Raw genomic sequence first — 22,090 nt, 5'->3', positions numbered from 1 at the left:
ACGGTTAATTTTAATAATAAGCCAAAACTCAAAGGTGTATTAGTTTATTAATTTCATTCGTCTTTTATCTAGTAGCAAATTTACTTACATTTAAAAATTAGTATTGAACTGTGGCTGTATCCTGTTGTATGTATCTTTTAATAAATAAAATAATCGAGCTTAACCATATTAGAAATAATTTACACTGTATTAAAGAAAAAAAATATTTTTTTTCTACTGCATTTATACTTAATAAGTGTTACTAATTAGCATGTTATATTTCTTTCCAGGGCACATGCGTCGCATTACAAACTGCATGTTAGTAATCAATGTTACAAGCCCGGTAGGTGAATTGTCTCGTATGTCGGCGCGTTTCGGTTTCGTAGAGAAAGACCGTCATCTTGTCGCAATGGTTGTTACACCTAACTCTACCACAGGTAAACGATTCAGTTATTTATAATCATTTAAATTATTATACTTCATTCACTGAACAGAATTAATACCGAAAAATGCACACGTTGTTGGTAGTAATAACAAGCTAAGGATGCATTTACATATGAGAGAAAATATCAACCCGCATCTGTTGTCCATACGTACTTTCTAGCACTTCTGTTAATTTATCCTGTTTAATCTACGACATGGTGTCTTGATCATCGATGTCAAGATTATTGAAAAACCAAATGGCAAAGAAATTGAGATGGTAAAGTAAAAGAATAATTCGTCAACTTATAAAATGTAGATAAAAATACCAAAAAATTAAATAATTAAAAAATTAAATTAAATTAAAAAATTAAATTAAAACTAATATTTGCATACCTTAAAAGTTGAAGCAAGTAAACGCATCTTTACATTTCTTTGCAATTGTTGACGCTCACCGAAATTATCTGCTGCTTTAATTTTCTCATAAAAGTGCGAATGTAAGACTTCCTTTAATAGGAGTATGCTTTATTTAGAAAAGTTAGAGAAGAGTTTCTTACAATACATGCAGAACTAATATTACTGTTAACTATGTAACTTCTTAGAAAATAAACCTATATTGTTAGGATTTTTTTATTATTTGATTACTATGCTTAGTGATCTGGAGTATTTTGTACAGTTAAAATTTAAATATTGATAGTTATTTTAATACAAACAAGTTAATTCTCATTTATAGGTATAGAAATGCTGCTCAAATTAATGTCGATGCAAGATTTCCACGTGTTCGGTCATATTGCATTGCCTATACAATATCTTAACAGAGCCATGGTGACGGCTAAAAGGGCATCCAAAGAAGTAAGTAACAATAAACTGTTTACATGCAAAGCCATGTATTAAAAAATAATTGAATTCGTGATTACATCTTTTTAATGAAAAAATGGACTATATCTATATATCCTTAAATATCCTTTGTATAATGTATTGACATAGTTCATCATCATCAAAATCATTCTAACCGTAGATGTTCCACTGCTGAACATAAGTCCCGTCCAATAAATTTTAATAGGATCTGTTGGATGCGACATATATCCAGTGTCTTCCGATCACAGTAATAATGTCGTCTGTACACCTTGTGAGTGGGCATTTTATACTGCGTTTTATATAATTACCTGATAAAGTCATCATTATTTCAAAGCTACTTTTCCTATAGATTTTATTCCCTTTAGATGGTGGTGAACTTTCTTCTACTATATATAGATATTCTTAGTAATATATAAGATATACGGCGTTTTTTTTAATATTTTTTTTTATTCCGTGATTGTTTTTTACTACAATAATATTATCAATTTCTATTCCAGCTGGACTTCAGGGTAGGGTGGGCAGAGATGGACTTCGGCTTCACCGGTATTTGGCATTGGAAATCTCTCCTAGATTTTGTCTATGTTTATAAGTTGTACACACCTCTCGATGGATTTGAAGAGAATGGACTTGTTCTTAAGAATGTCTTTGGTGATGGGTTGGATACTGAACTTTCTATGCAACTATCTAAACATAAGGTAATTTATGTCATCTCCTTTTATTTAACTAATATGTTTTTTATGGAATATTTTAATGAATTACAGTTTTTGTACCAAATGAAATTTTGCTAAAAAAAATTTTCATAGCAATGACTTTAAAAATTCTTCTTCGTTTTAGTCGATAGACGCCCAATGCAAGCCGTAGGCTTTTCAAAAAGATCGCCAGCTACTTCTCGCGGCCTTAACTATGTCGTCAGTTTACCTAGAGTGGAGGCCTACCAACGCCGCGTATACCATAAGCTTGTTTAAATATTATAGTTGACTCAACCGTGTACGGAGTTATTAAAAAAGTACTAGACTTTTTGTTTATAATTAAAACACATAAAAATGGCTATAATTGTTTATTTTAAATTCTTATGTTTATTAGGGGATCGGAAAGACTTTCACACGACCCCTTTTTTATCAAGTTTCTTTCTAATCTATAATATATTGACATTTGTTATTAACAACTTTTTGCCATTTAGTACACAAATTTTCAATGCCGGAGCGGTAAAAAACAATCGGTTTTTCTGTAAAATATGTCGTCAGAAACGACATCACGTTCCAGTCCCCCTTATATAATTGTCTTTAATTTTTTTATTGATGTTACAAATGCTCCACCAGAGAACCCATAGACTATAAAATATTGGTAAAGTGTGTAATAGTAATATTAAAGTAATAGGTCACCTTTTAGTACAGAAGAATAAAATTGTTTGATTTAAGAAACAAATAGATGGTAGTCGTATGATTATTTAATATTTTGTAGTTATAAAATCAATGTCAATAAATAAACGTTGATAGTTAATATTTCGAATATAATTGTAAGTAATAATATTTATTTTTGCAGTTTGGCGTAGCAATACTACTAGTGGATAAAGGCAAAGGTTTGTTGGATGTAATTCAAGACATTATCCAAAAAAAGCCAAGCAGCCCGGATATGTTTGTCGAGAACTTCGACACTACGGCCAATGTTGTTCTCGACACGCTATACTATCCGACTATAACCTTCCAAGGGCACATGATGAAAGTGGGTATTATTTATTATTGTAATTATACTTTAATGTAACTAAAATAATGTTTGCTTGGTCTATAACAAAGAAAGGTAGGCCTGTAGCTGAATTCATAAGAAAATCCTTAATATATATATTGCAAAAATAAGCTTAATAATGTTTTTGAACAGTGTGATGTGATGTGTCATCTTTGTAGATATCGTTAGCATAATATTGGTAATTCAATCAAAGTCACACTATCCGAACAACAATTTTAGAGAATTTCATATTCAAATAATAGTGCCTTTAATTATAATGCCTTAAAATACCAAAGTTTTTTACTGTCACTGCTTTGTTACTTATAACCCACATAAGCAACTTATGTTCGTCCAACTTTAAGTGTAACAAGCAAGTGTTTACAAAATGGGTCTCATCATCACCACACCACATCATATCAGCCGATACATGTCCACTATAAGGCATAGGCCTCTCCCAAAGCTCCCTACGTTGACCGCATCGTCGGTCCACTTAGTGGAACTCTACCCACGCCTGGTCTACCGGCTCGTAAATATTTGTCTACCTTACACTTTTCAATTTGCGACGAGGTCACGCTGTCTTATTTGTTTTAATCGTATACAAAATATTGCAGTAACGAATAATCCTTTCCATAAACATTATTACGTTTTGTTCTGATTTTTGTTTTATTTTGTAAACAATATAAAGTTTACAATATACAATTAAACACTGCAGATAATTATTGTTATATTGTTATTTTAATATGAACATTCAGGATAATATATATTTCTCTTTCAGTTTGTTGGCCCGGATGAAGAAGATATCATTGAAGCTAATGCTACTTTGAATTTGCCTAACAAATCACCTATAGTCCTAACTGACATATTTGTTTTGGAGGTACAAAACTTTTATCTAATAATCGAAAATTCCATACTCTCGTGTATAGTTGCATGAAGTTAAAGAAGGAGCTAATTATGGAAAGCACTTAAATGTTTAAAAAATTCACTTGTTAAGAGCGATTTCAAAAAGATTACTAAACCTGTTTTAATTTAGGTTGCAAAAGGCCGATCCGGTAAAGTAGTAGAATTCAATGGCCCGTGTCGAGTTTCACTCCGGAGCCCTGGGGCTTCTCCTTAAAAGGAGTTTTAGTTTGGGCGCCCTATACGCCTTGCCACTTAAAACGGCTTTATTGTCATATACTCTTTAATGTTATTAACAATCTTAACTAACAGTAGGTAAATAGTAATTTAACTTCGTCTTAAATTATAGTGCTAATTCCTTGGCTAATAAGGCACAAATTACTTGGCTAATAATATGTACTATCGACTAGTTACCTAGTCGATAGTACATATTATTAGCCAATAAATTTAACAAATAAGGCAGTATAATAGGTTGTCAAATATCTCCCTTCCGCCTTTTTGTCTTTTTAATTTCGCGGCTATTTACAAAGCGCTACAGAGCTCGTATCTGGCAATACTATACATAATTTGAAAGGTCTTGACATAACCTACAAAACGACGCTATGCATGATTAGTTTGGATATTGCGTTCAACAGTTATAGACGTGTAAACATGGAGTTCACTAACGCCGAAATTCGCGCTATTTTAAAGTTTTCCTTCGTTAAAGGCAAATCCGCTAGAGAAACGTTCCGTGAGATTAATGGTGTTTTGGGGGATGGTACTCTATCACTTCGAACCGCGGAGGAATGGTTTCGACGATTCACAGCCGGCGAAAACGACACCATGGATAAGCCAGCCGGCGGAAGACCTGTGACGACAAATACCGATCAAATCATGGACTACATCGAGTTAGACCGGCATGTAGCATCTCGTGACATCGCCCAGGAGATGGGAGTTAGTCACCATACCATTTTAAACCATCTGCAGAAGGCTGGATACAAATAAAAGCTTGATGTTTGGGTGCCGCATGATTTGACGCGAAAAAACCTTTTGGACCGAATCAACGCCTGCGATATGCTGCTGAAACGGAACGAACTCGACCCATTCTTGAAGCGGATGGTGACTGGCGACGAAAAATGGATCACATACGACAATATCAAGCGAAAACGGTCGTGGTCGAAGGCCGGTGAATCGTCCCAAACAGTGGCCAAGCCGGGATTGACGGCCAGGAAGGTTTTGCTGTGTGTTTGGTGGGATTGGAAGGAAATCATCCACTATGAGCTGCTCCCATATGGCCAGACGCTTAATTCTACCATCTACTGCGAACAACTGGACCGCTTGAAGCAGGCGATCGACCAGAAGCGTCCAGAATTGGCCAACAGGAAGGGTGTAGTGTTCCACCAAGACAACGCCAGACCACACACTTCGTTGATGACTCGTCAGAAGCTACGGGAGCTCGGATGGGAGGTTTTATCACATCCGCCATATAGCCCGGACATAGCGCCAAGTGATTACCACCTGTTCCTGTCCATGGCGAACGCCCTTGGTGGTGTAAAGTTGAACTCAAAAGAGGTTTGTGAAAAGTGGCTGTCCGAGTTCTTCGCAAATAAGGAGGGGGGCTTCTACGAGGGAGGTATTATGAAGTTGCCGTCTAGATGGAAACAGATTATCGAACAAAACGGCGCATATTTGAACTAAATCCGATCACTGTAACACTTTTTATAAAGCATTGAATAAAGAGCAAAAAAGCGGAAGGGAGATATTTGACAACCTGTTAATTGGAGTAATTGAGTCGTGAATATTCGTTTGCTTCATTCCTTATTTATAACGAATATTGTCAAATTTATGTTTCATATGTAAATATTTAAAAAATCAAATTTTTTAAATTTTCTTTCTAATATTCTTTTTAAAAAAAATTTTTTCAGGAATACACTGTGATGAGAAATACATTAAACCTGGTAACACCGTTCCAAGCAATCAAAGAAGTGAAGTCTGTCTATACGGTGGACATAACTATTGGCGAGAAGTTTAATGTGACGTGTGTTGCCCTGCTCTACAACGGGACATATTGGCATGAGGTGTACATTAATACTTTACTGTCATAAATTTGGAATTTTTTAACGAAATTATTTACTTTTTAGATTATGTAATGATCTGTTAATAAAATAATGATATTATTGAACTACAAAAATTAAAAAATAAATACTTCGATACTTATCTAACAACCCCAATGTAAAAATTTACTACACGAATATTTATCTATTTTTAAAATCTTAATGTAAGCCTATTTCGTTTAAAAAAGGTTTACGTAGCATTTAAAAAAATTAGGTGATTTATTGATTTTCCTTAATTACAAAATTCAGTGAATCAAACCATTATTATACTGGTACATTCTGAAAGTTTTCAACAAACTCTGTTAAAAAAGTATGCAAAATTGAATTTACTGATAGACCTTAAGATGTCTATAAAGTAATATGTGCATTCTGGATTTGTTAGCTTTACGCTCGGTACGAATATGCATAATGTATGGGCATACCATCATGTGCACCTACATGTCTTTTCACTTAATAAAAAAAAAAAAAGAAAAAATGTATCATCAATTTATTTGTCTTTTCTTCTTGCTGAAGTGCTTTTCACAAAATAGTCGTATACATGGAGGTAAGCTTATTTTATAGTTTCCTTCATCTTTCATTAAGAGATTTCGCACGTGTAAATTTAGGAGTGATTCCATAATCGAATTTACTCGACTCGTCTGTCTTAACCATTCAGACTATCATACTCTACCATAAATTGTTGCATCTGGTTACCTAGAGCATAGGTACGCTTATGTTAATTGTGTTTAAGATTTTGTTTCATTGGCTGTGAATTGAACGTTTTTGTAAACGAGATGTCAATGCGTATAAACTATTCGATAAAACTCCTCAAGGTAATCTTAAAGTGACAAATAATTTTTTAATGTAAAATAATATAAAATGAATTGTCAATTCACTTGCTAAGCGTAAAACTCGAGAACCACTCAACCAATTAGGTAATCTCTTTATAACATCATGTTTCTCTCGTATAATGATCAAAGTACTTTAAAATACGGGACACAACGAGGCGTGTAGTTATAAAGTATCATATATGAATAATTAAAATTGACCATCTGCCGTTCAACAGATCTCATATAAAATATTTTACGAATACGAGTGCGGAGAGGATTTGGCGTATCAGTCGTACGTGGCGTCTGTTGGCATCGCGACGCCGTTGGCGGTGCTACCTGGCCTTGAAGCGCTGGTGACAGCTCGACTTGAAGACGCGCTATGGAAGATGGCTGCCAACATCGCTATGCCCTCTTTCACCGTCAACGCGATTGCTAAGCTCGAGGCAAGTTTAAACTTCCCTCATACTATCTGCTTCCTAAAGTACAAGAAAAAACTGCATTGTTTTTTTTTTATTAAACTACTTGAAATCTTCTTTTATCACTCGGAAGAGACCTAAAAAAACTCTTACAATAATAAATCGAATTTAGTATTACAAAATCTATGAAATTGAATACTACATCATAGGTAAACCTAGAATTTTACCGAAAAAAAAAAACTAAAATTAAAATTACATTGACTCTGTATTAGGAAACCGCCAAGTTCTTAAATCGACTGGCGGATGCTCTGCGAAATGACGTTGCATATATGCAAGGCATAGTCCTACCCTAAATAAATCTTTTGGGGGAAATAATAACCGCCACACTTAGCACGCATGTTAGCGATCGCTATGTGATATTATGGTGAAACTTGTTTACGAGCAGTGACAGTTCTATATAATTAATGCACAAAGTGTGAAGTATATAAGATTGTATCCCGGGAATAGAACCTGCGACCTACGATCGCAAGTCTTACTTAATCTAAGTCTTTACCGCTGGGCTACCTACCACCATTGCATAAATTTAATTAATTTCACTTCATTTATATTACAGCTCGACGATCCCTTCGTGGAGACATCAGGTAGTTTGAATCTTACGTCCATGTATTTAGAAGATTATTTCATTAAAATGGAGTTTAAAAAAGACTTCTCTGATGTCGAGAGCGTGGTTGGCGGCGGCATACAAGTTCAGCAAGGCGATCAAAACAATTACGTGTGTATTATATTTTTCATTATGTCGAATTCCTTATGAACTTACAATTATCAATAGTGGCAATACATACACATTGCAGTATAAAAAGTCCTATACAGTTGTCTGATAAGAAATATCAGTGCTGGTCTACAGAAATACATTTACGAAACTAATCAACCAGAGTCGATGGAAAGATAAAAACTATACATGCTCATCAAGTTTTCCAATATATGATTATATCTAATAATACGACTACTCTTTAATATTCTTTTTTAATCCTCTCACTCACTGTTCCATTTGGAACAACTAAGACATAGTTACTCGTAATTCCTCCTTTTTTTAGTAGCATGTATATTTTTTTCTACGTTGATTAGTATTATAATTGTATGTGAATTATTATTATTATATAAAGTAAAGTTTTAAAAAAGACCGATTAGTATTATATTATTTTTCTCCAGTTATTCGCGGACGCAGTATGGCGTCCACCTCCATCCCGTCAGGTGCGCTTCAAGGCGCGCGGCGCTCTTGTCCCAGTTCTAGAACCTTCCGACCTATCTCTACAATACAGCGAAGAGAAGACGCAGAGGACTCTCACAGTGGACTTTAATAACGCGGAGAATTCCTACTCACTGAAAGCTGACCAGAGACCGGCTTCGTTAAACGTTGCTCTCAGCAGTCCGCACAAAGGCTTACGGTAAATATAAACAATTACGTGATAGTCATATTTATACCAGAAATATAAATATAAATATATTGATCGAAAAGTGTGGTACTTGGTTAGTTGACTCATTTATAAAGTAGATATTATAATATAACAAACTTTGCTAAATTTCATTTAAAAAGAGCAACTATTAAGTTTTTGGCCGGCTCTCAGCAGATCAGCGCTCCGAGCCAGTCGTAATTTACTCACGGACTGACTATACTGATATTAAGTTAAAAATAATCAATGATCCAAAAGTGCGTGAATATGTCTACTTGAATTAAGATATTTTGAATTTAAATGCAAAGCTGCCACAGTAAACTATACTGAAGCAGTCTAATTGAAAACTTACAAAAAGAAACATATTATATTGTGATAATTTTATTTATTATTTTGTCTTAATAACAAAAAATGTTGTCAAATTGGTTCTCAAATTTTGGATTTACATATATAGGTTATCATCGTTATTTCAAACGAAAACGTCCACTGCTGGGCATAAGCCTCGACCATAGATTTTAAAAAGAGTTATATGTAAGCACCTGCCCGCATGTTTCAGCTTTCTGAATATTCCAATTAATGGTTACTATATACTCTAAATATATTATCAATTGTGTAATTATATATTTATGTTATTATTTATGAAAAGAGAAAGAGAAGAAAAACTAATATTTCTAATAAATCAGTTCTATTTCTTTTTAACAAAATATAGGAATGTGATTTTTATTCGCTACTGTTTATTCATAATCGTTTTATTTTCAAAGTGAAAACATTAACATTTGTGTGTTCAGAGCAATGAAGTTAATAACGGAGTTCCAGAACGACGACATACGGGGTTCATTCGTGACAGACACCACAGAGTACAGTATCAGCGGTAAAGTTACGAACAGGCAGCCGTTAGAGGTAATTAAAACGTTTATACACTAAATGCTTGTATGCAGACATTATTTTAAAAAAAGAAAAAATGTTTGCTTGGATAAATGGCAAATTAGCTTACATGTTTCTTTATTGATAAGCAATAATGATTATCATCACCGACATATCAGCCAATAGACGTCCAACGTAAGGTACAAGACTCCCCCAAAGGTGGACACGATGACCGGTCTTGCCCACATTCACATATCGTCGAACCATGTATTGAATAATTTAAAAATAGTCAACTACGATTCTCTTTTCTCTGAACAGAGTTCTAACTATAGGACGACAGCGTTAACAGTAGTAATGGTATAAAATCTTTACTATCGCTATGAATTGGTTAATTAAAGAAATTAATATATTTGTATATGTTTTGTATATATGTTTGTATGTATAGAAGGATATGTATGTGTTTATATGTATATATATTTATGTAAGTATGTTTATGTATTACACCCTAAACTGCCCTTTCTTTCATGTCCCTCATCTACATCCAAAGGTTGTCTAGTAGAGATCGCCTCTTGTACCTTTATTTGAATTGTTCGTTTTTTCTTTTTTTGTTATAATCTATGTAGTACAAAAAAGTTGGCTATGTCCTTATATTGTATCAATAGTAAATATGATTCAATACGTCATTAAAATCTATTTAATTAAGAAGCAATAGTGAAATATTGTCCGCTAGCCTAGTTAACTCTATTAAACCGTTTCTAATAAGAAGTTGATTTTAAAGTGACAATGGACAAAGATGATTTATTCACTATCAATTAGAACGTACATAATGCAGTTTTCTCTAGTAATCTTGTGATATACATATTCTGTAAGTTTACATAAGGAATAATAATAAACTTGCTGTACGCACTATAAGGCTCCATAATACATCTTAATCATTCATATGTCAATTTGTACGATTTTATAAAAAACTATCAAACGACGCTGTAGATTTAACAAATTTGTTAAACACAGGCTCTGTAAAAAAGCAAATTACTCTAATTCAAGGTACGATCATGATAGAGATGTTTGGAAATAAATTGTCCTAATTTTAAAGAAAAAAATACTTAAAACTAAATTACAATAGCCGTTTAGTTTATTAGTTTTTCTCAATAGACGTCGCGTTACAAATTAACGTTAAAAGTGATTTGTAATGATCTCATATAATTAAGCTATTTTGACTTTGACTTGAGTAATATTTAAGCATTTTGGGTTAGACACACGGCAGAGCGTCGACTTTAGTCGACGACCGTAATATGAACGCACTGCCGAGCGTCGAATTAAGTCGTCAACCAAGAAATTTTAACCTAACTTTGCATTTACAGTTCGTTATAATTACATTAGTTGAACGTAATGCGTTTCTGTGTTAAAGAGCAAGACAAGCTCAGTGTTGCGGGAGGTAAGAGCCGACTGTGCGCATTCACCTGTGATCTCGTACCGAAATGGTGATTAGACGATAATTTATTTCAGATGTCCGTAGTGCTTGTCCCCAAGGGTCAAGGCCAACAGATCCGCGTGCGAATGAAATTCGAAGCCGCGCACACTGTTTACGGTATGTCGGCGCATATCGTGGGCCCCATTGAAGCCACGGTACACGCTAAAGCAGAAATAGAGTCCAACTTCACCGACGTATCTTTCAAGGTTTGTTCGATTTTTATGTGTTCTTACAAAAATTAGTTAAAGCAGTTGTAGCATTTAAAAAGGAGACGGTCCCTCTTGGGGGCCCTTGAACCTAGTTACTCTATGCAGCGTCCGCCGAAGCGACCTAAGAGCTTAGCGGACACCAAATTCAATGCGATAGTAGTATGCAGTGGCCCGAACCGGGACTCCCCCCGAAGCTCAAGAGCTTTGAAAAGATGTTAAGCTAGGCTAGGAATCAGCATTGGATCTTGAATCATCACCACGTGGACAGCATTGCGGTCCTAAAACAAAATGTAACATGATCAATGTGATAAGAACTTTTATTAAAATAAATTCATATATATGCAGTTCTAACTCTCTTACAACCAAAAAAATATAATGATAAGTGTACATAATTACTATAATGTTAAATTTAATAATAATAAAGATCTAATAAAAAAGTTTTCTTAGTCTTGTTATGACCATATTTCTAGATGCGTTTCCTTTTTATTTTCTGTAAGATTCAAAATTGCACACATTCATCTATCTTCCTTCGGACTTAATCTTTTGTTTGAATCACGTGACCATATGATATGTCATTTCCATTGTTTTCTCAAAACAGTTCTCTGTTAATAACAGTACATTATTTCTAAATTATTAAGATGAAATTATAATTAAGCTTAGTAATTCTTCACAGTTATACCATTTATAATTTAAACGATATTATAGCTTATTTAAAAAAGCTAAGTTATGTGTAGCATACATGACGTGGACGAAAATGATAATAACTTAGATTAAATTGTCCCTGCTAGCGCAGCTTAGAACGTCGACCAGAATAGACAACCTTGTATAAATTGTAAATCTGTCATAAACCAAAAAGGTTGTCTGATCTTGTAGTATCCTCCATTCGAAAACCTTAAAGTAACAGTGGCCATTTGATATGTGATCTACCCATTTTTTCGTTTATTCGTTCGTCTACGGATCTACTTATTCCTGATTCATTCTCATATAGCTGTGGAAGTTTTACGGTAGAAATGATAATCATAAATGGTCACGCATTTTTAGGTGTTAATTGTAGTAGGGTTAAACTGATAATCATTTATGTTTGAAACTTACCAGGTGGATGTACCTCAAGTGCAAGGCAAGGAAATTTTCTTTAAATCCCGCGTGGACTCGTACCCGGAGCTCCGTAAAGTTATAAGCATCCAAGCATCTACGCCGCTGCGGAAACTAAGTTTCTTGAAGGGTGATGCCGATTTTGTGTAAGTTAAAGATATACAAGCTATCTATCAACCGCTTAATACTTAGATATATCACCTAATTGTGTCGAGTAATGGGTATAAATTGTTTTTGTTTTATGTTCGACCAATTGCATTTTAACTATATAAGGTCTCCTATAAATGAACTACAAGTCGAATTGAGGTAATACAGCATATAACGGAAAAAATTTTCTCTACCATCGTTGTAAACATTCTGATTGGATTGTTTAAAAAAAGTGTTATATTATATTCTTTCAAAATCTGACCATTACGCTATTCATTTTTACTGTCATAATAACAAGAAAATAAAAACAATTGAAAAAGTTAAGATTTGTAGTTATAGTAACAGAAAGAACAACACAAGGTGCATAAAGTAAATTACGTCTTTTTAATCAATTTTACGAGATAAATTTTTTATTATACTCACTACCCTGTTGATTTTGACTTAACCTTGATTTATTGGACTTATTTTTTTTTTTTTTTTTGGGTGTTCGTAATATTTATTAACAGAGAACAGAATTTCAAATGCATAGTTACCAAAAGTGGGAGCGTTGACTTGTTATAGAAAACAATTTTATCAAAAAATTCCGATATTTGGATGGGCAAATGAGACGGATATTTATACATACATGTGCGAGTGAGACGACAAGTAACACATGTTCGTAAATAGATAGTTCGTTTATCAAATATCTATTAGTAAGTAATTGAAGCGGTCTCCATGATATTTTACCCACGAAACGTTGAGGTAATGATGACATTGTTCTACGAAATATTGTGTATAGCTTAGAATAATTTCTAAAGAATTAATAATCTTTGTGTATAGTCTTAAATTAATTATATTATACTGTAGTAAAAAGAGCAGTGAGAACTTGAGACTAGCGATTGCGGGTTCGATTCCCGGGATACAATCATATTTAATTCACACTTTGTGCATTAATTATATAGAATTACCACTGCTCACAAATAAGTTTTAAGAGGTCGAGCAGTAGCGTTCTCTGCATACCATAACACCACACTGCAATCGCCAACCTGCCACTACCATAAATATCTTTGAGGGAGATCATTTATGGGCACCGTCTATGGCCTGAAACGACAACGACTCTAGTAAACTGTTTACTTGTTTTATAGATTCGGACCGAAGACCGGCTACCTTCTGGGTAAATACGAGCTGCCCGAAATGAAGGGAGATGGTGATCTCAAGTGGAGTTTTCTGATTGGAGATTTATATATAACGGTGAGTTATTAAACTAAAAAAGTACTTATTTACGCACCTTTATTATTTCAAAAGTATTCAATTTTTTTAATGTCATATTTAAAAAAAATAGCTAAAATCTATCTATAGGTACAAGTAAACAATATAATGCGACGTTTCTGGTGTGATATTTTAAGAATCATGTTTGCGCAACTACGTCTTTAATTTATGATTTTACTTTTGCAAATATTTTTTTATATTCGTAATAAGCCATCAACACTAGAAATACTGAATCTTTGTAAATACTGAATTGTGAAAGAATAGTTAATATGTAAAAAGGTTGGGTGAAAATTTATTTTTAACATATTTAACTCTTGATTTTGGTCAGTATACACAAATTATATATTATACGTGTGCAGGCAATAGGACACCAATTAGTAAAGCAGCTGCAGAGAAGCGTAAACCTGGATATTTTCTTCGGTAACAACACCGCTCCAGATGGCCTTGTCAAAAACGAAGCTGGTTTCAGCATGGACCTCGATAAAGTCTGGCAGTGAGTATTATCTACATTGAGACATTAAAATTTGTTAATTTATTGTTATACGTTATATCCATTGCCGTATTTTACGTATAAGATTATTGACATTTTTTTACCTTAAATGTAGTCTGAATAATCAATTTCTGCAATATATATCAATGCTACAGGAAGCAAATACTACTTCTTTTGGGCCTGGTTTGTACCACTGCCCAAGTAGCATTTGCAGATTCCATGGATGTGAGGAGGCAGGGCGATTAGGGTGCTTTGATGTTATAAAAATTATATATGTAGGCACTTCAGAAAAATATATGGCAATATTTAGAGATTTTTTGTTTGCGACCAACGACAAGGAGTAAGGCAGTTCGGGGAACGTTGTAAAGATAATATTTGAGATCAATCAAGGATAGTTAAAGTGATCAATGAAGATCAAACCGATTAAGTACCGTGTAGATGTGTACAAGTTATGATATTTTGAATTGTAATTGTTATTACACGCATGACTTTTGCGCATTGGAATGGACATTTTTTTATTGTTTCTTTTAATACAATAAAATAAATTAATTACAATAAAATAAATTAATACAATAAAATAAATTTAATACAATAAAATAAATAACGCTTAGGTCTATGTTGTTAGATTTCCACTTCCAAACATTACATAAACATTACAGTTTTCATAGTATAATTATTGGGTTAACAAAACCTGAGATCGTTATTCTCAAATTACGCTAAATACTATACTACAAAAGTTTATAGTCCGTCTGTGTTACATTCCATAAGGTAATCCGTCATATTACATTTGAAGTAAGTGTTCACAGTTTACGGTTTATAAAAAGCAATAACATATCAATACGTAATCCGCGTCTGCTAGACCACAAAATAAACACACTTTATGTACTGGGTTAGCTTCATATATATAATTCCAGTTTACCTTGTGTATAGAGTTGGAATAATTGTGCCCAGTAATTTGTAGTGTAAATAATATCACTTTATCTTGTTCAATTTGTTTTCTGGAGCTTTATTAAACTAGTAAATATTATATAAACTTATTTTCAGAATTGGCGCGAACGCATCCTTCGGTTACATATTGGACAAACGTATCAATCTGGTCGTGAACGCTATACTCCCCAAGCCCAACGTTGACGTGCACACACTGTACATAGACGGCGACATGGGAACAAAAGAGAATCCCGAGAAAGCTCTAGAAGCTGAATACAGGACTGACGTCACTAAGATTATAACGGCACTTAAAGGAAAGGTGAGTTAAATTTTAGTTTACTGGGATGCACCATTTTCGTAACTATAAAATAAATGATAAGATCGTTTACCCAAAAATTTTAATTTATAACACCAAAACTGGTGTACACTATATCTGAAATATATATATATAATCATAAAAAAATCACTTTCATAAATATCAAGTCGACGGTTCAGCTATTGAAACTTGGTAAATATACACAGGGTTGAAATTAATAGGTATAAAGTCCCCCACCTCGGGCTACATTTGATCTACCAGTTATGTAATTCACTAACTATTTATAACTCCTAGTCCATGTAAAATTAATTCTATGTCCAAAAATACATATTACAGAAGTTATATAGCGTTAGTTTGACTATTTAAATTAAAGTATGTAATTTACCTATACATACGATTTTTTGATAGGGCGCGTGGAGTGCATATGGAGGAAATTTCGAATATGTCGAAATATTAGAATAAACATTGGACAACTATAAAGTCAAATTTTTTTAATGTATTTTATGTCGATTAGGTTTTTATACAATAAGAACGTAATTATCTAAGAGATTTTTCTCAAAACACATTACCAAGAGTGAGGTACAAGAAATACAAAAGTTTATTTTTTCTTGTACCTAACTTTCTTGCTCTATAATATAGAATACCAAAATTTGAGGATGAGGATGTCCAATTAAAATTATGTAAACATCAATTTAAATAGCTATTTTTAAACAGCTTGTAAAATAACTGAACTAATAAGACAAACTTCTCTTCTTTTGATATTAATTGTTATGGTGCCGAATGCTTGCTTACACACCGTTTCGCAAATAGTTTGTGTTTCAAATCTTCACTTAGCAACAGAACTGGTGACATCAATTTCTTGTGTTATATTCTTATTGTTATTCTCTTCTCTACTAAACTATTTACTCAGGTCCTGTACCTTGAAGAAAGTTTGGATGCGAACGCGAAGATCACCTGGACATCGAACTCTGAATACAAGAACGTCGACAACGAACTCTCTTACAAGTGGGACGTGAATGGCTCCAAGCATGTCAACTACGTCCTCACCACGCCGATCTACGTAAAAGATCCGACCTTTAACGTGAAGGGCTCCTACCAAAAGGACTTGGTGCATGGGTACCAAATACTTAAGTGAGTGTAATTTACGTTCAACTTTGTTCTGTTGGTAGATAATACTTTAATTACTATTTTCCTTTGATTGTGTGTACCACTGAAAAATATGAGGTACGTAATCAAGCGATAGCAAAATACCTTATAAGTATTGTTCTTTCAATTTTAAAAAATATTTTTTTGCAATGTGCTATTTTCTGAAATAATTCAAAAGAAAGTAAAAAAAATTGTAATTTGAGATTAAACATTTTCGAAAAAAAGTAGTATTATCAAAAAGTGCAATATGCGATTTTTTTATTATTTTTACTTTATAAATAGAGGTATTCTGGGATTATATTCCTAGAATGGCATATATTAAAATAATATGCATACTAAAGGGACCAAATACATTTTTTTAAATGTTCACAGAGGCACCATGCATTGCCCAGGCAGCAGTCAAATCGGGGAGCTTGACCTGCGCTACGGTGGAGTAAAACACACAGATGGACGTTTCAACTTTAGCACGCCTTTCCAACGATTACCTTGGTTGAAATCTATTTTCGATGTAAGCAGTGCTTCCAATATTAATGTGTTAATAAATTATCTTTAATGGTCATTCAAGCTAAATCTTCAAATAATTTAATGATCATTTTCACGCAATTAGTTTTTATGTAATCCGTATATGAATTATCTTTCGCCGTTTATTAAATTTTATACGTTTTGGTACTTAACGTAGACAAGATTCATACATGAAAAATGTGTATGAGGAGAACTAAACATTTTGTATTGTGTTCAAGTTGTAATACACAAGATAAAGGTATTATGTTCGGGTAGGAACTAAGGTGAAGTATTTTATAAAATATATATATTTTTTTTTTGGGTTATTCAAAATAAGCAACAAAATAAAATTTTCTGACTTAACCACCTTCTTGAAAACTGAACAAATTTGGTGAAAATAAAACTCCACGACGCACAACAGATAACAATTCGTAATTCATCATGGCTACTGTTTAGTCTGCGAAATACAAAAACAATTTCCAATTTGAAGTCTCTACTATACTATCATGCTACTTAATTTTGTCACATATCATTCTCCATTATTTTCTTAATTGTTAATTTTGACATTTGAATCAAGTTTATACGTAGTTAAGTACCTAAACCTTTGAAATATAGTTAGAAAAATGATCACACTTTCATCCTAAACGCGTGTTACACCTACTCTATTCCATTAGGGGAGCCGGAAAGTAATGTCGTTGCTGTCGACATATTTAACAGAAAAACCGATTGATTTTTACCGCTCCGGCATTGATAATTTGTATACTAGATGGCAAAAGGTTGTTGATAACGAAGATGAATATATTGTTCATTAGAAACAAAAACTTGTTTAAAACTTAGTCGAGTGAATTTAACTTACGAGAGCGACATTACTTTCTGGTCCACCTAATATTTACAACTGTCAATAATAATTTTTAATATGTTTTAAATTATTCTTATTACAGATCAACAACTTGGATGAGAAGTCTGACAATAAAGTAAACCTGTTCTGGCCCAATAAAACAGCTTCTGTAAACACTTCTCATATATACACGAAACAAGAGAATGACTTTACACAAACCGGCACAATATCATTGTCCATTCCATTGAACACCCAACACTTGGTCAATACAGAGTATTACTACATACAAGGGGATAAGGCGAGCAATGGAAATGCTACAATTGACTTCGACCATGAACGATTCCTCAAAGGATCCTTCGTTCAGATTTTAAGCAAAAGTGAGAGAAATTTAGACCTTGCGTCTACAGATATAGAGGTGGAAAATGTGCACACACCGGTCGGCGTTAAATATGTTCACGAGTATGACAGTACAGGAAACATTGTAAGTAGTTGAGCTTATTCCATTTTGATTATATTTTTATTATTACTAAAATTTCAATACTTCAATTGAATGAAAAGAACTTTTATATCAGAATAAACAAGGGATTATTAAATTTAATGTTGCCGGTGTAACTGTTATGTAAAATCGCTTAATTCTCGAACATTTATTATTGGGAGGTTGACACATATTTTTTAAAAAGTTAATTGTTGGAAGTAGATGAATGAAAATTGTTAGTATATATACTAAAAACAAGATAAACAAATAAACATAGAAAAAAAATTGTTTTTAATCTAATCTTTCAAGTAGTTGGTATTTGAATAAAGGATTTTCCGAAACTGTGATATTGCATAGAAAATGTGATCACCGAATTTATATTAGAGATGTCTGTAAAGTTGACATTAAACAATTTTTAAAGCCCTTCTTCAGCTATTTCTATTAAATATTTAATTATGCATAAGCCTCGGGTCACATTAATAAAACTAAATTTAGATAAAATATATCATAAAGTCATTTTTACATATTTGTACATACAATTCCCACAAGTTCCTGAAATTCCTCTTAGGTAAAGATACCGTGTAATTAAATTATTCTTGAATCCCTTGAGTTGTACATATATTTTCATAATGTTTAAGATCTATTCATACCTTGTTTGCAATTATTTGTAATTTTTTTAATTCCAACATAAGAAAGCACAATTATTTCTTTACAAAACATTAAAAGAATACAAGGAATTTTTATCGACTACTACTATAGGCAAAAAAGCATTTAACGGCTTTCTCGCCCTATGTTAAGTAATGGCGGTCTACAATGCTACATGCTTGCTTAGAAGATATTTGATTTTTGACTCGAAGACTCTCAAGATATAGTTAGTTGGACACAACGACGCCAGCAGATTATTCCATTCCTTAGCTGTTCGCACTATAAAAGTATTAAAGCGATTTCAACTGTGAATAGGAGTCGTAAATCTATGTATCTTGTTGTCAGATGTAAGGAAGGAGATAGAGGATTTAATTTATGTTTCTCTGATAACTCTTTTTTTGTAAGCTAACGATAGTCCATAAAAAAGAGAACTTATGATTAAATATATTAAGTTACTTAGTTCAAAGGATAACAGTGGATGTTGTAATAGGACCTGTAATTTTAAATCGTCAGTCTGTGGAATTTATATTTGTCTTCGTACTTTCTGTCGTAGAACTTTTACTGCTCAATAAAAGCCACTTCCAAAGAATTTCAATAGTTTTGACTGAAAGCGGCCTGTTATATCCAGCCTTTTCCGATGATCTTATTATTAGATACACCTTTTTTAATATCCATTTTATTTTCATTGTAGGACGTAAAACAAGCGACTGTCTTCCACCTGAAAAACGCCACAAAGTTCAACGTGACGGGTAAACTGGACGTGCTGAACTACGACATAGGCAAGAAAATAAAACTGACCGCCATACACGGACAGAGAACGTGGAGCTTCGACAACAAGTACGAAACAGTTGAGAAGCAACTCACGCAAGGCAGCAAAGTGCAGTGGGCCGACGACGTTTGGATAGACTACGACATACACGTCACTAACATGAGTGTGGTATGATTTTCTCTTATTAAGAATGTTATTAAAGCTTATAACACTTTTATTTATGTCTTAATACATGGCGTAATCAAATCGGACCGGTTTTCCTAGTTGTATGTCTGAACCGATACTCTCTTATTAATTTCTGCAGGTAATTCGGTGAGTCTATTATAAAAAAAAATTCATTTGTGGTCACTGAAATTCGATGTACTTTAAATATAAATTAAAGTGGTCGAAATGTTGTATTAAAGGCACTATTTTACAGTAAATAGTATACATACTATTTTACAGCAACTTATGACAGAGTTATAGTATTGCTCTTGTGTTTATACCGCACAACTTTTCGCACACGTTTTGAATCTGGTTTCTATTTATCCTGATTTTGCATTGGTACTTTTTATTATAAAATACACAATAATATAAAAAACACAATACATTGGAAAACTCAACACAAAGAGATTGGGGTGGCATTTTTTGTCAACCGATACTACGACGAAAAAAAAATATTTTTTAACATGTTGCTTGTACACCTAAAAAGTAGCCGCTTGTAAATACATCTTTACATTTTTTTAAAAACGTCAATATTCGCTAAAATCATGTCTATAGGTTTTACCCAATGTTTACCTTATTCTTATGGCATAAATAATAAATAAACGAAGGTTTGTATTTACTTTCTTGTAGAAGACACGGTTATCATTGAAACATTGGGAACATATCCTTTAGTCAAAACTATTTTTTTAAGCAACTTTAGTGATGTCACTAAGATGTTAGACCTCCATTTATCATAGTTATACTTAGAAATAAAACTGTTATAGGTTATCCATAATTTTTATTTTCAATTAGTGATTTTCGCGAAAACAAGTCAGTATTTATTTAAAAATAAGGTTTAATTTTTTTTTAACCTTGGATAATATGTAACAAAAAAATACACTTTTGCAGGAAGATACGGAGTCTCAGCAGGTTGTGATGAACGTAAACTATCCGCTGCGGTCGTTCTCGCTGACGGCGCTGTACCGGCTGCAGGACACGTTGCTTGACGGCAACGCAAAGCTGGTGTGGAACGTGCGCGAGGAGAACAAGAGCGCCGAGCTGAAAGGACGCTGGGAGAACCCTCCCACGCCGGAAGGCAACTTGCACGACGTCTACCTAGGCCTCTCACATCCTTCATTTAGAAAGGCAAGATACAAAAAATTTCTTACATTTATTAATTTATATTTTATATCAGTGTGTCAAAATTTTTTGTAATTGATTTCGCAATGATTTTAAACTCAATATTTATACAGATATGATTTTACAACACTTTCATTTGATGTAACAAAAATCAACTCAATTCTCAGTTAAATTAAAACATTCTCAACAAAAGTTATCATATGCAAAAGACATAATGGACAATCGTAGCTTGAAGTAATAAATAATTTACTTAATCACACTCCTTCTATACAATTCGTATTTCTCAAATGTACGAAATTATATTAAATATTTATCAAAATCCAGGACGTCACTCTCAAAGGCCAGTACAGAACCACTCCCGCTGTAATGTCTAACGTCTCCATCGAGCTGCAGTACTCCGACTACGAGACAGAATACCTGAAGCTTCAATCCGTACTGATGGACAACTCAAACGGCCCCGTACGCGACTACAAGTTCGCTCTGACCTGCACACACCCGTCTACCAACCTGGCGCTCGACATGAAGTCCGACGTCAACATACACAGCAGGTGGTACTTCCTCGAGACCTTCTACAAGTTCCAGAAGTCTTTGTTCTACGAGAAAATGAGGCGGAATAAGATGCTAGTCGATATGAACACCAGCGCTGTTCATTGGGAGGCAAGTATGCCATGTATACATATATATATATTTATATATATATAAACATTATTACATAGATTTATTTTATTTCACAATTTCTAGAGGAATAATTGTCCACTACCATTAATATTACATTACTTATTCATTACAATTCAACATATTATAATTATTGCACATGTAAACTAAACTTTATTTTAAAATCAGATCACTTTATCTTTTCTCATTTAACTTTAATTATTATTCTAGTTCTTATTTTGAATATAATCTTTACTAAACTCTCCGAAGTGCGTCAGAAGAGTAATATCTTACTAGCTCCCCAGTTTGCCTCATTGGTCGCTACCTTAA

General features: G+C 33.3%; 1 protein-coding gene across 1 annotated transcript in view; it reads left to right on the top strand.

The window, feature by feature from the left end:
• Apoltp (Apolipoprotein lipid transfer particle) overlaps positions 1-22,090 on the top strand; it is a 67,158-nt gene that overhangs the window by 27,599 nt on the left and 17,469 nt on the right. The window contains exons 33-53 of the mRNA XM_068768098.1: positions 270-416; positions 1,133-1,251; positions 1,755-1,952; positions 2,800-2,979; positions 3,755-3,853; positions 5,781-5,933; positions 7,015-7,221; positions 7,808-7,966; positions 8,404-8,639; positions 9,434-9,545; positions 11,016-11,186; positions 12,285-12,427; positions 13,553-13,658; positions 14,036-14,169; positions 15,211-15,412; positions 16,320-16,540; positions 16,928-17,063; positions 17,998-18,375; positions 19,706-19,951; positions 20,876-21,112; positions 21,431-21,763. Coding sequence (XP_068624199.1) covers positions 270-416; positions 1,133-1,251; positions 1,755-1,952; positions 2,800-2,979; positions 3,755-3,853; positions 5,781-5,933; positions 7,015-7,221; positions 7,808-7,966; positions 8,404-8,639; positions 9,434-9,545; positions 11,016-11,186; positions 12,285-12,427; positions 13,553-13,658; positions 14,036-14,169; positions 15,211-15,412; positions 16,320-16,540; positions 16,928-17,063; positions 17,998-18,375; positions 19,706-19,951; positions 20,876-21,112; positions 21,431-21,763 — 3,917 coding nt within the window. The remainder of the gene's footprint in view (positions 1-269; positions 417-1,132; positions 1,252-1,754; positions 1,953-2,799; positions 2,980-3,754; positions 3,854-5,780; positions 5,934-7,014; positions 7,222-7,807; positions 7,967-8,403; positions 8,640-9,433; positions 9,546-11,015; positions 11,187-12,284; positions 12,428-13,552; positions 13,659-14,035; positions 14,170-15,210; positions 15,413-16,319; positions 16,541-16,927; positions 17,064-17,997; positions 18,376-19,705; positions 19,952-20,875; positions 21,113-21,430; positions 21,764-22,090) is intronic.

This window comes from Battus philenor, unplaced genomic scaffold (genome assembly GCF_028537555.1).
Source record: "Battus philenor isolate CCGP_79_NKW_IND1 unplaced genomic scaffold, ilBatPhil1.0.hap1 SCAF_24, whole genome shotgun sequence".
NCBI classification, from domain to species: Eukaryota; Metazoa; Arthropoda; class Insecta; order Lepidoptera; family Papilionidae; genus Battus; species Battus philenor.
Note: the sequence above shows the minus strand (reverse complement) of the source record. Positions and strands in the feature narration are given on the sequence as shown.